Source organism: Arabidopsis lyrata (genome assembly GCF_000004255.2).
Source record: "Arabidopsis lyrata subsp. lyrata unplaced genomic scaffold ARALYscaffold_1, whole genome shotgun sequence".
Lineage (NCBI taxonomy): Eukaryota > Viridiplantae > Streptophyta > Magnoliopsida > Brassicales > Brassicaceae > Arabidopsis > Arabidopsis lyrata.
In genome coordinates this window covers 29830447-29847518 of record NW_003302555.1, presented here as the reverse complement: position 1 = coordinate 29847518, position 17072 = coordinate 29830447, and the positions used below count along the sequence as shown (strand labels likewise).

General features: G+C 45.7%; 1 protein-coding gene across 1 annotated transcript; it reads right to left on the bottom strand.

The window, feature by feature from the left end:
- Positions 1-1879: 1879 nt before the first annotated feature.
- LOC110224477 (uncharacterized protein At3g60930, chloroplastic-like) lies at positions 1880-2981 on the bottom strand. The gene is made up of 2 exons (XM_021010571.1): positions 2685-2981; positions 1880-2611 (listed from the first exon to the last, which is right to left on the bottom strand). The coding sequence occupies exons 1-2, from the start codon at positions 2979-2981 to the stop codon at positions 1880-1882; spliced, it is 1029 nt and encodes a 342-aa protein (XP_020866230.1).
- Between the last annotated feature and the right edge of the window lie 14091 nt (positions 2982-17072).

Genomic DNA, 17072 nt, shown 5'->3' with positions numbered 1-17072 from the left:
CTCGGAAGCTTAAGGCCAAAGCGGCTCGGTATACTCTGATCGACGGAGAGCTCTTTAAATGGCGATTTTCTGGTCCTCTCCTTATCTGTGTCGAAGGAAACGAAGCTCGGAGAGTCATGGAAGAAGTTCACGGCGGATCTTGTGGAAACCATTCTGGCGGAAGAGCTCTGGCTATAAAGATCAAACGTCACGGATATTTTTGGCCAACGATGGTCAAAGACTGCGAAAAATTTTCTCAACGATGTGATAAATGCCAGAGGCACGCACCAACCGTTCATCAACCCGCCGAGCTCCTCTCTTCCATCACTTCGCCTTATCCATTCATGCGATGGTCCATGGACATCATCGGACCTCTACACAACTCCAAACAGAAGAAACTCGTCCTCGTACTAACAGACTACTTCTCCAAATGGATCGAGGCAGACTCCTACGCCAGCATCAGAGACGCACAGGTCGAAAACTTCGTCTGGAAGAACATCATATGCCGCCACGGGATACCTTATGAGATCGTTACAGACAACGGGTCGCAGTTTATTTCGGCTCGGTTCGAAGGATTCTGCGAGAAATGGGGAATTCGCCTCAGCAAATCTACGCCTCGGTATCCTCAGGGCAACGGACAGGCCGAAGCGGCAAACAAGACGATTCTCGACAGAATAAAAAAGCGCCTCGACGCAAAGAAAGGCCGCTGGGCCGACGAATTAGAAGGAGTACTCTGGTCACACAGAACCACGCCACGGCGAGCCACGGGAGAAACGCCTTTCGCCCTTGTCTACGGCACGGAGTGTGTGATTCCCACCGAAGCTGAGATCCCGGGACTAAGGAGACGTTTTCTCCCCGAGCAGGAAAATTCCAACACGCAGATGATGCTGGACGAGCTGGACTTAGTTGACGAAAGAAGAGATTCGGCCTTGGTTCGAACGCAGAACTATCAGAATGCAACGGCTCGGTACTACAACTCTCACGTTAAACATCGCCGTTTCCACGAAGGAGATCTCGTACTGCGCAAAGTTTTCCAGAATACCGCCGAGCAGAACGCAGGCAAACTCGGCGCGAATTGGGAGGGACCTTACACGATCGCAAAGGTAATCCGTCCCGGCGTCTACGAACTCATCAACATGAACGGCAAAGCGGTACCTAGATCCTGGAACGCAATGCATCTAAGGAAATACTACCGCTAAAAACCTAAGGTACGCATGTACTCGAACTACGGGGTGGCTTGATCCCTGAAAAGGGTACGTAGGCAGCTCGTCCTCGGACGAGTTCAGCTACCCCCCCTAATTAAAAAAGGGGGGGAGTGGGTCCGTATATCCATACTCCCACTCAAACTTTATCAATTATACGTTTCCTATACTCCTATTCAAATTTTATCAAACTATATTTCTAAGTATACACTTCAGGTTTTTATCCGATCAAATCCACCTCGGTCTTTACCCCGAAACTCGCCTAGGGAAATCAACACGGTCTAAACTCCGTTCGGTTCGTTTGGGCGATGGCCACGCCCGCGAACTAAATTCATCTACACCTCTACGGTTACAGCGCGCTATATAAGCATCCAAGACAATTCGGAAGGAGATATCCTGCCATAAAGAAGTTGTCTTCAGAAAACCCAGTTCACTTCTACACTGGTACCCCAGTTCGCTTCTAAGCACTGGCATCGACTATATCAGCTCGGGTCGCAACCGACAAAGATTAGTCCTACTTACCAAAACCCGGTTTACTTAACACTGGTACACGATTTGCTTGGTTCGAAAAGTGATTCGAAAAGCTCTGAGACTAGAAATTTATCGAGAACAAAATATATTCATTATCAATAGTGGATAAAGCCGTCCAGGCATCAAGTCTTACAAAAATCGAGAATTAAAAGGAATGCGCCACGGATCTACTCATCCCGCTCCTCCGGAACATGTGCGACTTCGGAGCTCAGATTCGTGCCGGCCTGATCCCCAATACCAATTTCCGCGGCAACCCCTTCGATTGACCTGTTTCCGAAATTATCTTCAACAGAATCCGGGGAAGTCGGAGGAAGCCTCAGATCCTCTCGCAGCTCGGTTCCGATCCGCACAAACTCCTCCTCGGCATCTCCATACTCAGCTTTCCACTGGAGAACTTCCTCCTTCTCATCCTCGACATTTTTGCCGCCTTCAAGGTCGGCGATCAATTCAGCGTTAGCTCTGGCCTGGACGAGGAACATGTAGCGCTCGGACGCCTTCCCATACAGGTCCATCTTCGCTTCTATCGCCTCGACCTTCTTGGCGAACTCCTTCCCAGCCTTTTTCCTCTCCCGACGTACCTCCTTCTCCCGAAGCGATTTCTCCTCGGAGAATAGTCGGTTCAAGCGTTCGATTTCGGCTTCCATCTTCCGACGAAGACGAAGACCGTCCTCAGCCACCTTCAATCGCTCGACCTTCTCTGCCTTAGCCAACGCTTCGGCTTCCCGCCTGGCCTCATCCGCCTCGGCAACCTTAGTCGCCGCCTCGGCAATCTTGGCCTCTGCCTCGGCCATCTTGGCATCGGCCCCAGCAATTCTGACCTCCGCCTCGGCTCGGGAAGTCTCATATCTACGGTTCGAGGAGTCGTAGGCTCGAACCATGCGGTTCATCGAATGGAAAGCCTGGAACGCAAAAAACTAAAGTTAGTACTAAGAATTTTAAAAGGCTTAGGAAGCTTCGGAAATAAACCATTACCTTCAGGAATCCCGCAGCAGTTTCGCGGTAATTTTCAGCCTCCAGCAAGGCCTCGGGCGCAGCTAGGGTCGGACCCGAGCAAGAAGCGATAAGATTAGCAGATGCCGTCTTATCTTTGTAGATGGGAGCCTCGGTGCGACTCCTTTTCTCTTTCCTACGACCTCCCGAGCTATCACCTCGGGGCCTCTTAACCTTCGCCTTAACTTTCGCCTCGGCACCAAGAGCGACAATAGCCGAGGTCCCTACCACCTCGGGAATACTGGTCAAAGGAGAGATTCGCTCAGCCGCCTCGGGCATGATCGAAACCATATCCCGAGCTTCATTGGTCGCCTCGACGCCGACGACTTCAAGACTGGCCTCGGGAGGAGTAGGAGGTCTGAAGTTTGCCTCCAAAACGGCTTTTTCCTTAGCCGCTTTCTTTTCAGCAGCCTTCCTGGCTCTCAGAGATTGCGCAGCTCCTTGCATTTCGATGAGGTGATCTAGACGGTGGTCGGATGATTCTGAAGAAGATTGGCAGGGAGCTCCGTGCAACAAACGCAAGGCTCTCTCGATTCTTTCTTGGGAGAAGTGTTTCGTCCAATCGCACTTCCGAGATATCAGTTCGTCGTGCAGATCTAAAAAGCCTTCGGGGACGTCTTCGAGAAATGACGGATTCCGATCTGCGAAAACAAGAAAATATTTAGTGAAGTTCAAAGCAAAACAAAAACAGCAAGTATGGCTTCGGGCGAAGTACCAATCGTTCTCCACTTTCCAACAACTTTCCCTAAGTAGTCCTCGTGGACACTATACTCATTCAAGGCTACGAAGAAGAAATGATCAGTGTACTTCTCGTCCTTGCTCGGGAAACCACCAATAACCCTTCTATTTGGCCTCGGGGATATGTAAAATCTCTCGACGGGGCCAGGTATGCGCCGAATCTCTAGGAGATTCCTTAAGTGGCTAAGGCCGACAAGGTTGACCGTCTCAATACTCCGGACTAGAATCCCTATGAGATGGCGCAAGCCTCGGGTTGTGATCTGAGACAGCGCGATCTTGTACGACCATAGAAACGCCAATACAGGCCTCGGAATCGGAAGCCATAAGTAGCAATAGTAGAAGAACCCCTCATAAAGGGTGAAAAACCCCTCGGGTGGATCATCCGCTCGCTCATTCGAAGTTGGAAGTCTTAGTTCAATCCCTTCACTAAAACCAAATCGAGCCTTGAGATCCCGAAGCGAATCCTCCGTGCATAAAGTGGAACCCGGAGGATCAGGTTTCCTAGCTTTTTTGGCTCGTTTTCTCTTCTGTTGACCCTTGGCTGCCTGGATTTTAGCTTGGAGCAACCTAGCCGCCTCGTCAGAATCGTAGTGAACCTCCTCGGCCTTAACAGGAAGTAGAGGCGCCTCGGGGGCATTTCGCCAGCATGAAACCCCAGCTTCATCAGCTGCCGGTGGATGGACTTTCCTCCTGCTTAAAGTCGCCTCGGGATCATCAGGCAAATCCTGATCCCGAGCCACATCTGCAACCGCATCTTCCCGAGCGATGAAACGGCTCGGGTCTTCTTCCTGCGAAGCCGACTCTGCATCACCTCCACGGTACAACACGATCTGATGGTCCGTGGTATCCGCCTCGGGGTCGCTCGAGGAACTCCAGACCATCTTTCTTTTGTAGACAGGAAGACGAATGTCGCCTCGGGGCGAATCGCTGGAATCAGAGAGACATTTTCTGGCTCGGGAGATTGGAGAATTTTATCGGAGGAACAAAGCCCGATAGATCGGAGAAATCAACCTAGATCTAATGACGGCGGCGCTACGACGGAAGTATAACGGAAAAATAGAGAATGCAAAAAACTCAAGATCAGAGAAAGAAGAGAACGAACCTCGAAAAATTTCCTTTGCAGTTGCGAAATGAGAGAATGAGTCCGAGACTTAACATTTATAGGGACTTAAGGCGCGTCGGGTACGAACCAAATAAAAACATCACATCCGCGTCTAAGGCGCGTCGGGCACACACAAATCAAGTAAGATACTTCGCATCCGCACCAATCTCGGGAATCAGCGAAAGGACCTTTCCACTTCTCGAGAAGGAATCCCAACCGTCACACGCCAAGAGAAGATGAAACGACGGAGGAATTCAAACCGCTAAAGGGACCGAACTATTCAAAGTAAACGGCTCGGCCTAATTGTCACAGCTCGTCACGCTCGGTTCTCCGAACTAACGAGCTGGGGGGCTAACTGTTGGGGTCGGATTCCATCCTTTAGCGCCGAGCCAGACTTAGAATACTTCGGGAGTCTTTCGGCGATCGCCTCGGGGTATCGCATCATTCACCTCGGTATATCCTGAACAAGACATCGAAAGCACCCGAGCCCAATTGCCTCGGGGGTACCCGAGCCCATCACCTCGGGAGTTTCCAAGCCCGTCGCCTCGGGAATACCTTTAACAAGTAGTCTCGAGTACCCGAGCCCTTCGCCTCGGAGATACTCGAAACTAGACGTTTCAAGCACCCGAGCCCTTCGCCTCGGGGATGTTTGAACGTTATCTCAATCACCCGAGCCCTTCGCCTCGGGAGTGTCCGAGCCCATCGCCTCGGGATATCCTGAACAAGATGTCGAAAGCACCCGAGCCCAATTGCCTCGGGGGTACCCGAGCCCATCGCCTCGGGAGTTTCTGAGCCCATCGCCTCGGGGACACCCGAAGAAGCCATCCTAGAGTGCCCGAGCCGTTTCTTCCTGTGTACCCGAGCCAGTTGCACAAGTTCCCCTGATATCTCTGTATTTTACCTCTTTTTAGCACACATTTCTTATGCATTTAGCTTAGTTTCCTCTCTGTTTCACTGCATTAATAGTCCTTTTTCATAAGATTTTCATCACTTAGTACGATTTGCATTGCATGGCATAGCATGTTGCATATTGGATGAGTTTTAGGTACTTTGGAGCTTATTTGGGACTTAATGGAGCAAGGAGGAACCAACACGACCTTGGAGCTAGACTTGGGATCGAATTGGAGAGGAATGAAGTCGTTCAAGATCACCTGGGAGCAGTCTCGACGTGCAGGCTCGACGTCACGTCGAGATGGACGCCAAGAAGCAGCCTGGGAGCAGTCTCGACCAGACAGGCTCGACGACACGTCGAGATGGACATCAAGGCGCCACCTTTGAGAATCACATGGTCTCGACGTGGTAGGCTCGACGACACGTCGAGTTGGCCTCCACCGACTCTCTATTTTGTCCTGTAGCCAATTAGGGCAACCTAGTATTTCCTATAAATAGGGGTACATGCTATTGTCCAGCGGATATTCCTTTTACCCAGCAGATATTCTTCTTTTCTCTCATAAACCCTAGTTTTTGTAATCGTTTTTCCTGTTGATCCTTTGAGTTTTTGGATTTCGTTTCTTCATCATAGTTGTAGATCTGCCTCTTATCTATAACATACTTGCTTTTTAATGATTTCTGGGTTTGAAACGTTTTCTGGGTTTTTATGCATGATGTTCTTTAGTGTTCTTGAGTAGTGGATTAGGGTTCTTGAGGATGGGATAGATTAGGTGTGGAATCCTTAGTATATTTAGGTGGTTAAGTGTAGAATTGCTTGATTTCCCTTCTGGTTTAGTAGATCTTAATGCTACTTCCTCTCTGATCAATTGGAAGTTGATCTCAGATATTTCCACACCCAAAAGGTGTTTGATGAAATGTCTGAACCAACTATTCCAGAGATTTGCATACTCTAGCCCAAGAGATTGGATGTTTAGAATGCTTATTGACTTTATTAGATTGAATCATAATGCCTGCTAGGTTATATTTCTTCAATGAGAATTGAGTATGAAAGTGATTTAGTTTGAGAATCTCTGTCACGAGAGTGGATTGATTTGTATTCGAATCTATTGTCTAGGGATAGCTTGATTGAGTTTGTTAACCACCTAGGTAGACTAAGGAGACTGCCATAATCGATTACCCCATTCCTCAGGACCCTTTTATCTCTATTGATTGTTTAAATCTCGTTTCTGTTAACTTTTGTGACCATCTCGACCTGTTAGGCCTAGATCGTTTCTCTGCATTGTTAGGTTGCTAGTTTCTTTTCCAAAGCTTATGCATGATAGTTTCTGGTCTTTAGTTTACTTCTTGTTCTTGTTTACTTGCTGTTTAGTTCTCTTTTTATGCTTTTAAATCCGGTATTTGCATGTTAAATTGGTTGCTTAGGATCAATAGAAACACACAAAACCTTTTCACAATTGGCTTGACTTATTTGCTTTCTGTTTCATATCTTGAATGCTTGCAGTCACACTGAGATTGGATTGATAACCTAATATACTACAATGGCATGTGTATTAGGGATTGATACCTGTTAGAGATAAGACAAAATCTTACTATCAATTTGGCGCCGTTGCCAGTCTTGTGTTGCATTGTTCCATTTAAGATTTCAGAAACGTTTAAGATCAAGTTCTTTCTTTACCTTGGTTACTAACTCTTCATTTCATCTGCTTGTTTTTGTGCTCCAGGTACCATCTCGACGACACGTCGAGACTGCCACATCGAGTCTGCCACTCTGCATTGTTAGGGACCATCTCGACCTCACGTCGAGACTGCCACATCGAGTCTGATCACTCTGCATGCAAACTCGATCTAAAGGCTCCAACAACCTCATCAGCTACAAAGACAACATCAACCAGTTAGCTCGTGAGTTAAGAGAAGGTAGAGCCCGAGACTACTGTGAACCGCACAATCCAGTCGCCATGGAACCACAAGATCACGATAATCAAGGAGTTGGTATACCACGGAACATTGGTGCTGGGGATGCACCAAGAAACCATCAACAGAGACAGGGCATCGTTCCACCTCCTGTCCAGAACAACAATTTCGAGATCAAGAGTGGATTGATCTCAATGATACAAGGAAACAAGTTTCATGGGTTGCCTATGGAGGATCCCTTAGACCACTTGGATAACTTTGACAGGCTCTGCAGCCTTACCAAGATAAATGGTGTTAGTGAAGACGGTTTCAAGCTGCGTCTGTTTCCCTTCTCGCTGGGAGACAAAGCACACCAATGGGAGAAGACACTACCTCCTGAATCCATAACATCTTGGGACGATTGTAAGACGGCCTTCTTGACAAAGTTCTTCTCAAATTCAAGAACTGCAAGGCTAAGGAATGAAATCTCCAGTTTCACCCAGAAACAGTCTGAATCCTTTTGTGAGGCCTGGGAGAGATTCAAAGGCTACACTACACAATGTCCACATCACGGTTTCAAGAAAGCTTCTTTGCTCAGTACACTCTACAGAGGAGCTCTGCCCAAGTTCAGAATGGTCCTGGACACTGCTTCAAATGGGAATTTCTTGAATAAGGATGTTGAAGAAGGTTGGGAATTGGTTGAGAACTTAGCTCAGTCCGACGGTAATTATAATGAAGATTTTGATCGCTCCAACAGAGGTATTGGAGATCCGGATGCAAAGCATACTAAGGAGATGATTCATGCTCTCAACGAAAAGCTGGATAAATTACTGCTTACTCAACAGAAGCCAGTCCACTATATCACTGAAGAAGAGCACTATCAAATCCAAGAGGGGGAGAATACTCAGGCTGCAGAAGTCAGCTACATTCAGAACCAAGGTTGCTACAACAAGGGCTACAACCCCTACATGCCTACTCATCCCAATCTATCTTACCGGAGCACGAATGTTGCAAACCCTCAAGATCAGGTTTACCCTCAGCAACAACAGAACCAGTCCAAGCCATTCATACCATACAATCAAGGCTTTGTCCCAAAGCAGCAGTTTAGTGGCGGTTATCAACAATATAATCCACCACCCGGTTTTGCACAGCAACCCCAGCCAGCTCCACCTGCACAAGATCAAGAGATGAAACAAATGCTTCAGCAGATTCTACAAGGTCAAGCAGCTGGTGCTATAGCTCTTGATAAGAAAATAGCTGAGATTCACAACAAAGTAGACTGCTCCTTCAATGATCTCAATATCAAGTTTGAGGCTCTAAACTCCAGGTTGAAGTACGTGGAGAGCAAAATTGCTTCTACTTCTGCGCCTACGAATCCAGGGCAACTGCCAGGGAAAGCTATTCAGAATCAGAAAGGTCATGTTAATGCTATTCACCTTCGCAGTGGTCGAGAGCTGCAAACTCGACCTAGCATAGCTCCTGTCACTGAGGACAGTGAGATTCAAGAGGGGGAGGATTCTATTCAGAATGAAACCCAAGTAGAAGACACCACTAAGCTTGACCAAGATGCTGTACCTCGTGATCAAGTCCAGAGCCCCCAGATCAAAGAACCAGTTGTTGATAAGAGTAAGAAGAAAGCTTTCGTTCCACCACCCTACAAGCCCAAAATACCATTCCCAGGAAGATTCAAGAGGGATATCATTGAGAAGTACAGAGCCATGTTTGCTAAACACATCAAGGAGATTGAATTAAGGATGCCTCTCACTGATGCTTTCATGCTGATTCCGGATTCTCACAAGTACTTCAAAGACATGGTAATGGAGAGAATTAAGGAAGTGCAAGGGATGGAGAGTCATGAGGGTAGTGAAATCATCCAAACGAAGATTATTCCCAAGAAATTGGGAGATCCTGGTTCGTTTACTCTACCTTGCTCTCTAGGCACTTTAGCCTTCAGTAACTGCCTCTGCGATCTAGGTGCTTTTAAAAGTCTCATGCCTCTCTCCGTGGCCAAGAGACTGGGTTTCAGCAAGTATAAACCTTGCAACATCTCCTTGATCCTGGCTGATGAGTCTGTCAGATTTCCTCATGGGTTATTAGAAGATTTGCCTATTAAGATTGGAAATGCTGAAATCCCTACAGACTTCATAGTGCTAGAAATGGATGAACCAAAAGATCCTTTAATCTTAGGAAGGCCCTTCTTAGCCACTGCTGGAGCTGTCATTGATGTTAAGAATGGGAAGATTGATCTTAATCTGGGAAATGATTTCACAATGAAGTTTGACATCAATGATGCCACGAGGAAGCCAACAATTGAAGGACAGACCTTCGTAGTTAAGGTAATGGACTGCTTAGCTCATGAACAGCTAGAGGAGGTTGCTGAGGAAGATCACCAACAAACTTCTTTGACTAAGAGTGGTGAAGCAGAATATCTTCTCACTGAAACTTTGAGCTGTGGTAAGTCACTAGATTCACACAAGGAAGTAGTAGGGTCAGAGGTCTTTAAAGGCTTGATTGGGTCAAAAACAGTGGTTGAGACAGCATATGAAGCAAGCTCAACACATGCTCAACCAGCTGACTCGAGTATACATTTGAGCAAGCCTACAACTCGTCTGGAGAACTCTAGCTCGACCAAACATCGTGATAAGCTGCTAGAGTCTAGCAATTCTACTCCAGATGGCTGGTTAGAACTCAAGGAGAGGTCCAAATGGCAGGATAAAGCCATAAGGGAGCTAACAGGCACTGTGAGAGAGCTGAAGCATCAAATCAAGAAGCTCCATGGGATAGCCAACCAAGTACCACTCCAAATCAAGGACATCTCAAATGATGAAGCGTCTACTCTGGTCAGCGCAAAGGGGAGTGAATTCACTTCAGCATGGTCTATAGAAGAAGACTATCCAGTTGCTCAACAAGAAGCTTACTATGAGAAAAGGGCCATTGAGTACTCAACTTCAGATTTATCAAGAGAGCCTGCTAAGCCAGATGATTCATCCACCTGCAGGACAGAGGAGACCTCATTTGCTCTCTACAATCCACCCTAAGCTCATTCAGTGTGAGAAGTCAAGCTAAAGACTTTAAACAAGCTCACTTGGGAGGAAGTTCCATGTCTATCCTTGTGAATATTAGTTATTTCCTTGTTATTTTTGATGTTTTTGCTTAAGTGTCTCAGGATAAAGCGTTTTAAGGAAGCCAAGGCGCAAAACAGAATGAGTTGCCTTGTCTCGATGTGCCCTACTCGACTACAAGTCGAGCTTGCCCCTTGGAATGACTCCAAGCAGAAAAATGAAGCCTACTCGACGTACTAGCTCGACCCAACGTCGAGTTAGCCCATGAAGCCCACCAGTACCAGGTCAATCTCCTCCTTCTTCACTCATCCATGAGGTAACAACTCCAATTCACCATTGTATATACCACATTTCATTTTGTTTCTCTGTTGGTTTGCCCTGAGTACTCTCTTCCAAATGCTTGTTACACAGAGGACTGTGTAATTTAAGTTTGGGGGAGGGCTCAGGGAGTATTTGACATCGTGTTTTGTTTTCTTATTTCAAATTTTGCATCATTGCATCTAAGGCATAGAAAAACCATAAAAATTTGAAATTTTTCGAAAATGATTTCACAAAAACAGAGTGTTCATATAGCTTGCATTGTCATTTTAGGATTGTTTTAGTATGCTTTCACTTAGGGCTGTTGCATCATGCATTTACATTGGAGATTATGACGATTATAACCTTGTAAATATGCCTATTCACTAAGTAGAACTCAGTGCCCTGGTTGTTAGTTCTCTAATGCATAATCGACTGAACTTGAAGTAAGACCGCACCATCTTTTGAATTCAACGCTTAACTTTCTTGTTTTTAGTCGAATCTCGCTTTGATCTGATGCCATTCCCTATCTATTTGAACTTGAATTTTGACTTATAATTATCATGCTGTGCATTGTGCTATGAACTCATGGATACCTTAAAATACTTGGACTTTCTTTTACCTTTTGATCACTCTTGCTAGTCCAAGTAGCTGACTCCCATCTTTGGAGCAGTTATTCCCCACCCTTAGCCTTAACCTTCTTTCAAGCCATGTATCATTTGTGTGTGAATGTGAGGCCTTATTCTGATTGAGCTTGGTAGAAAGTGTTAGGTCTGTAACGACAAGGATAGTATCTCATGTAGTTCTGGTTCACGTTATCTGGACCAGATAGGACTAGGTGGGTACTTAATTCTGGGTTTGGGTTGTGTTTAAAAGAAAGAAAAGGTTGTGTTCATCATTGAAAGAAAAGAAAAGGGAAAAGAGTCCTAAGGAGAAGTAGCTAAAGTAAGAGAAGTCTAGTAAAGGATTTGGGTGTGCTATAAAGTAAAGGAAAAAGGGTTCTGTAAATAGCTTAAAGAGTTTGGGCAAAAGCCTTGTGTTTATAAGAAGAAAGAAAAGGGAACCCTAGTTGTTAAAGAAACCTGATCCGCTAGACAGAGCAGTAAGAAAGCTTCTCCTAGGATAGAAAGCAAAGAAAAGAAAAGGGATGATTTGAGTAAAGTCTGTAAATGCTTTGAATGCAAAAAGGGTAGAGTTAAGTTCATGATTCTGGGATTAGAAATAGGACCTCTATTTGGATTGATATTGATTATATTCTGGGTAGATGGGGTCTTATCCTTGTATGCATAACTTGATACTCACCTTTAGCATTCTACTAAAGCTCAATCATTCTTGAGAGATCCCTTGTTGTGATTTAAACCAGAACTTTAAGGGACCATCTTTGTTTCTAAAACCTTTACCCTTTAGCCAAATGTGTTCATATCCATTGCATAGTATGATTCACGGTTCCCACTTAATAAATGTTAAAGGGAATATGCTGAGGTGATTGCTTGAATTGATTAAGGCAGAGGTTAGGTTGAGATGTGACGGAGATGGCTAATGTTTTTAAGTAAGGATCAGTCAACCTTGCATTCTATAATTAGCAACCTGGACATTGAATTCACTTACTCTATATGCATGTTTTGGTTCTGAGTCTCCACTTTCAAACCTCTTCTCCAGCTTGGTTCTATTTGTTTGCTTGAGGGCAAGCAAGAGCTAAGTTTGGGGGAGTTGATATCTCTGTATTTTACCTCTTTTTAGCACACATTTCTTATGCATTTAGCTTAGTTTCCTCTCTGTTTCACTGCATTAATAGTCCTTTTTCATAAGATTTTCATCACTTAGTACGATTTGCATTGCATGGCATAGCATGTTGCATATTGGATGAGTTTTAGGTACTTTGGAGCTTATTTGGGACTTAATGGAGCAAGGAGGAACCAACACGACCTTGGAGCTAGACTTGGGATCGAATTGGAGAGGAATGAAGTCGTTCAAGATCACCTGGGAGCAGTCTCGACGTGAAGTCTTCATCATCGCCCGAAGCAAAGACTTAGTAAATGTTCTTCTTTAAAGGTATCATTTCCAAGCATATTATCATTTCCGAAAAAGAAGGATCATTTCCGATAAACTCGGAAATGATAAGGAAGAATCTCGAAGGATCAACTCAAATCAGGAAATCTTCCAAAAGACTCCGAAGAATAAGGAAACTATCCTAATCCACGATATTCTAAGCCGACTTCAAGATAAATGGAAATCTTCCGAGAATATCGCTGGAGAGGCGGTTCATCACCCCTATATAAAGAGACTCAAGGCTCTCGCAGAAGGGAGGCAATATCGCTCTACAAATTACACTACGCAAAGCTCTCACAGCACAAACACTTTTTCTTTTACGATCAAACTCTTGTACGATCAAAGTCATCTTTTTCATTAATAAAATCAAGAACACCATCTTTGGCATCAATCGTTTCTGTTGTTCTTTGAGAATTCACGATTATCGTATCCCTAAAATAAAACCCTGGACAAATCTTGATTGTGTTAGTTTCGACTTCCACACCAATCTGCCTACGAACTCTTCAAAGAAGCGGGGAGACTACTTAAGTTTACTCGCGCACGTCTCGAAGTTGGGAACAAAGCATTTCACGGGGAGTTCCGACCCGATCGTGGCGGATGAGTGGAGGACTCGGCTCAAAAGAAACTTTAACTCCACTCGATGCCCGGAGGATTACCGGAAGGACATTGCGATCCACTTCTTGGAGGGCGATGCACATAACTGGTGGCTAACCGTCGAGAAACGGAAAGGTGATCAAATCCAATCCTTCGCGGATTTTGAGGAAGAATTCAACAAGAAGTTCTTCCCACCGGAGGCTTGGGACAGACTCGAGTGCGCCTACTTGGATTTGGTTCAAGGGAATCGAACGGTGCGCGAGTATGACGAAGAGTTCAATCGTCTTAGGCGATATGTGGGGAGAGAACTCGAGGATGAACAAGCTCAAGTTCGTCGTTTCATCTGAGGACTAAGGATCGAGATCCGTAACCATTGCTTGATTCGAACCTTTACTTCGGTGTCCGAATTGGTTGAGAGGGCAGCCATGATCGAAGCTGGGCTTGAGGAGGAGAAACGGATGAAACCGGAGAAGTTTTCGTCGCGTCCTTCGCAGCCAACGAAACCGATGGACAAGAAGAGGAAATTTGATAAGGTGGAGGACACCAAATCGGATACTAAGCGCGGAGAGTGCGCTACTTGTGGGAAGAATCACAGCGGAACTTTCTGGAGGGCTGTTGGTGCATGTGTGCGTTGTGGGAGTAAGGATCATAGTATCCAAAACTGTCCACGGATGGAACAAGGAACTCCGAAAGAGAATGTGAATGAGCAAAGGACTTGCTTCTACTGTGGGAAAGCGGGACACTTCAAGAGAGAATGTCCAAAGCTGGAAGCGGAAAGACAAGCTGGACAAAGGGTAAACCGTAGCGGAAATGGGTTACCGCCTCCGCCCAAGAGGCAGGCTATAGCACCGCGCGTTTACGAATTGTCGGAGGAAGCTAACAACGCTGGGAACTTCAGGGCGATCACTGGTAAGCCTTTGTGCTTTTTATTTTAATTCGTGCATGGCATTTCATCGTGCATAAACGGATTAGGTACTTAGCACTATAGGGAAATGTGTAGGGACCTTGAGTATAGGTGATGTGGAAACACACACTTTATTTGATTCCGGAGCTACACATTGTTTTGTGAGTTCCGAGATGGTTAAAAAGGGTGGGTTCATTAAAGAACGGAACACCGAATATGGAATGGTTAGAGCAGCCGGCGGGCAAGCAATGTACCCGTCCGGTATTGTTCGGGACATCTCGGTTGTGGTTAACGGTGTCGATATGCCTACGGACCTAATCGTTGTTCAACTCAAGAAACACGATGTTATCTTGGGTATGGATTGGTTGGGAAAGTATAAGGCACATATTGATTGTCATCGAGGACGGATTCAATTCGAGAGGGAGGAAGGAATGTTAAAATTCCAAGGAATAAGGACAACTTCGGGAAGTTTGGTAATCTCGGCAATCCAAGCGGAAAGGATGCTAGAGAAAGGGTGTGAGGCATACATAGCCACAATCACAACCCACGAAGTTGGGGTGAGTGCGGAGTTGAAAGACATTCTGATCGCAAACGAGTTCTCGGATGTGTTTGAGGCCGTGAGTGGTTTACCACCGGACCGGTCCGACCCATTCACTATTGAACTCGAACCAGGAACAACTCCTATATCTAAAGCTCCGTACCGGATGGCACCGGAAGAGTTGTTGGATAAAGGATCATTAGACCGAGTAGAGTTGTTGGATAAAGGATTCATTAGACCGAGTAGTTCAGGATGGTAGCTTTAGGCTATGCATTGACTATCGGGGATTGAATAGAGTTACGGTGAAAAACAAGTATCCATTACCCCGGATAGATGAGTTGTTGGATCAACTTCGAGGTGCCAAGTGGTTTTCAAAGATAGACTTGGCCTCGGGATACCACCAAATTCCGATAGATCCGTTGGATATCCGGAAAACGGCGTTTCGGACAAGGTATGGCCATTACGAATTTGTGGTCATGCCATTTGGACTAACCAATGCACCGGCAGCCTTTATGAAGATGATGAATGGTGTTTTCCAAGAATTTTTAGACGAGTTTGTGATCATCTTCATCGATGATATTCTTGTTTATTCTAAGGATTGGGAATCCCATCAAGATCATCTAAGGGCGGTGTTAGAACGGTTGAGAAAGCACGAGTTATTTGCAAAATTAAGCAAGTGCTCGTTTTGGCAAAGGAGTATTGGATTCCTCGGACATATTGTTTCGGATAAAGGAGTGTCCGTCGATCCGGAGAAGATAAAATCTATTAAGGATTGGCCACGACCGAAGAATGCCACTGAGATAAGAAGTTTCCTCGGGTTGGCAGGATATTACCGAAGGTTCGTTAAGGGCTTTGCGAGTATGTCCCAACCGATGACCCGGCTAACCGGAAAGGATACAAAGTTTCAATGGTCGGAGGAATGTGAGAAAAGTTTCTCGGAATTGAAGGCTATGCTAACGAGCGCTCCGGTATTGGTGCTACCGGAAGAAGGTGAACCCTACATGGTCTATACGGATGCATCGATCACGGGACTAGGATGCGTATTGATGCAAAAGGGTAGTGTAATCGCTTATGCTTCAAGGCAATTGCGTAAACACGAAGGAAATTATCCTACGCATGACTTGGAAATGGCGGCGGTGGTGTTTTCCTTGAAGATTTGGCGATCGTATCTTTACGGAGCTAAAGTCCAAATCTTCACCGACCACAAGAGTCTTAAGTACATATTCACCTAGCCGGAGTTAAATCTAAGGCAAAGAAGGTGGATGGAATTCGTGGCGGATTACGACTTAGATATTGCATATCACCCGGGGAAAGCAAATCAAGTTGCGGATACCTTAAGTAGGAGACGTTTTGAAGTAGAAGCGGAGAAAAACCAAGAGGCTTTGGTCAACATGATGGGAACTTTGCATTTAAATGCATTGTCTAAGGATTATGAGCCATTGGGATTAGGTGCGGCCGATCAAGCCGATCTACTTAGTAGAATTCGTTTGGCTCAAGAGAAAGACATGGAGATAAACGATTGGGCAAGGAACGATAAGACAGAATACCAAACGTCTAACAATGGTACGGTTGTGGTGAATGGTCGGGTATGCGTGCCAAACGATAAGGAGTTGAAGGAAGAAATCCTCAAAGAGGCGCACCAATCGAAGTTCTCGATCCACCCCGGATCGAGTAAAATGTACCGAGACTTGAAACGATACTACCATTGGGTTGGAATGAAGAAGGACGTAGCGGCATGGGTTGCTAAGTGTTCGACGTGCCAACTAGTCAAGGTGGAACACCAAGTTTCGAGTGGATTGGTGCAAACGGACGGACAATCCGAGCGTACGATTCAAACCCTTGAGGACATGTTACGTGCATGCGTCTTGGATTGGGGTAGGAATTGGGAGAAGTACTTAAGGTTGGTGGAGTTCGCATACAATAATAGCTATCAAGCTAGTATTGGTATATCGCCTTACGAAGCGTTGTACGGCCGAGCATGTCGGACGCCGCTATGTTGGACACCGGTGGGCGAACGTATGCTGTTCGGTCCGAAGATTGTGGATGAAACCACCGAAAAGATGAAGTTCCTTAAGATAAAACTAAAGGAAGCCTAAAACCGACAAAAAAGTTATGCGGATAAGCATCGAAAAGAGTTGGAGTTCCAAGTGGGAGACTTGGTATATCTTAAGGCGGTGACTTATAAGGGAAAAGGGCAATTTACTACAAGGAAGAAATTGAGTCCAAGGTACGTTGGTCCATACAAGGTGATCGAAAGGGTAGGGGCTGTGGCGTACAAACTCCAACTACCACCAAAGTTGGATGC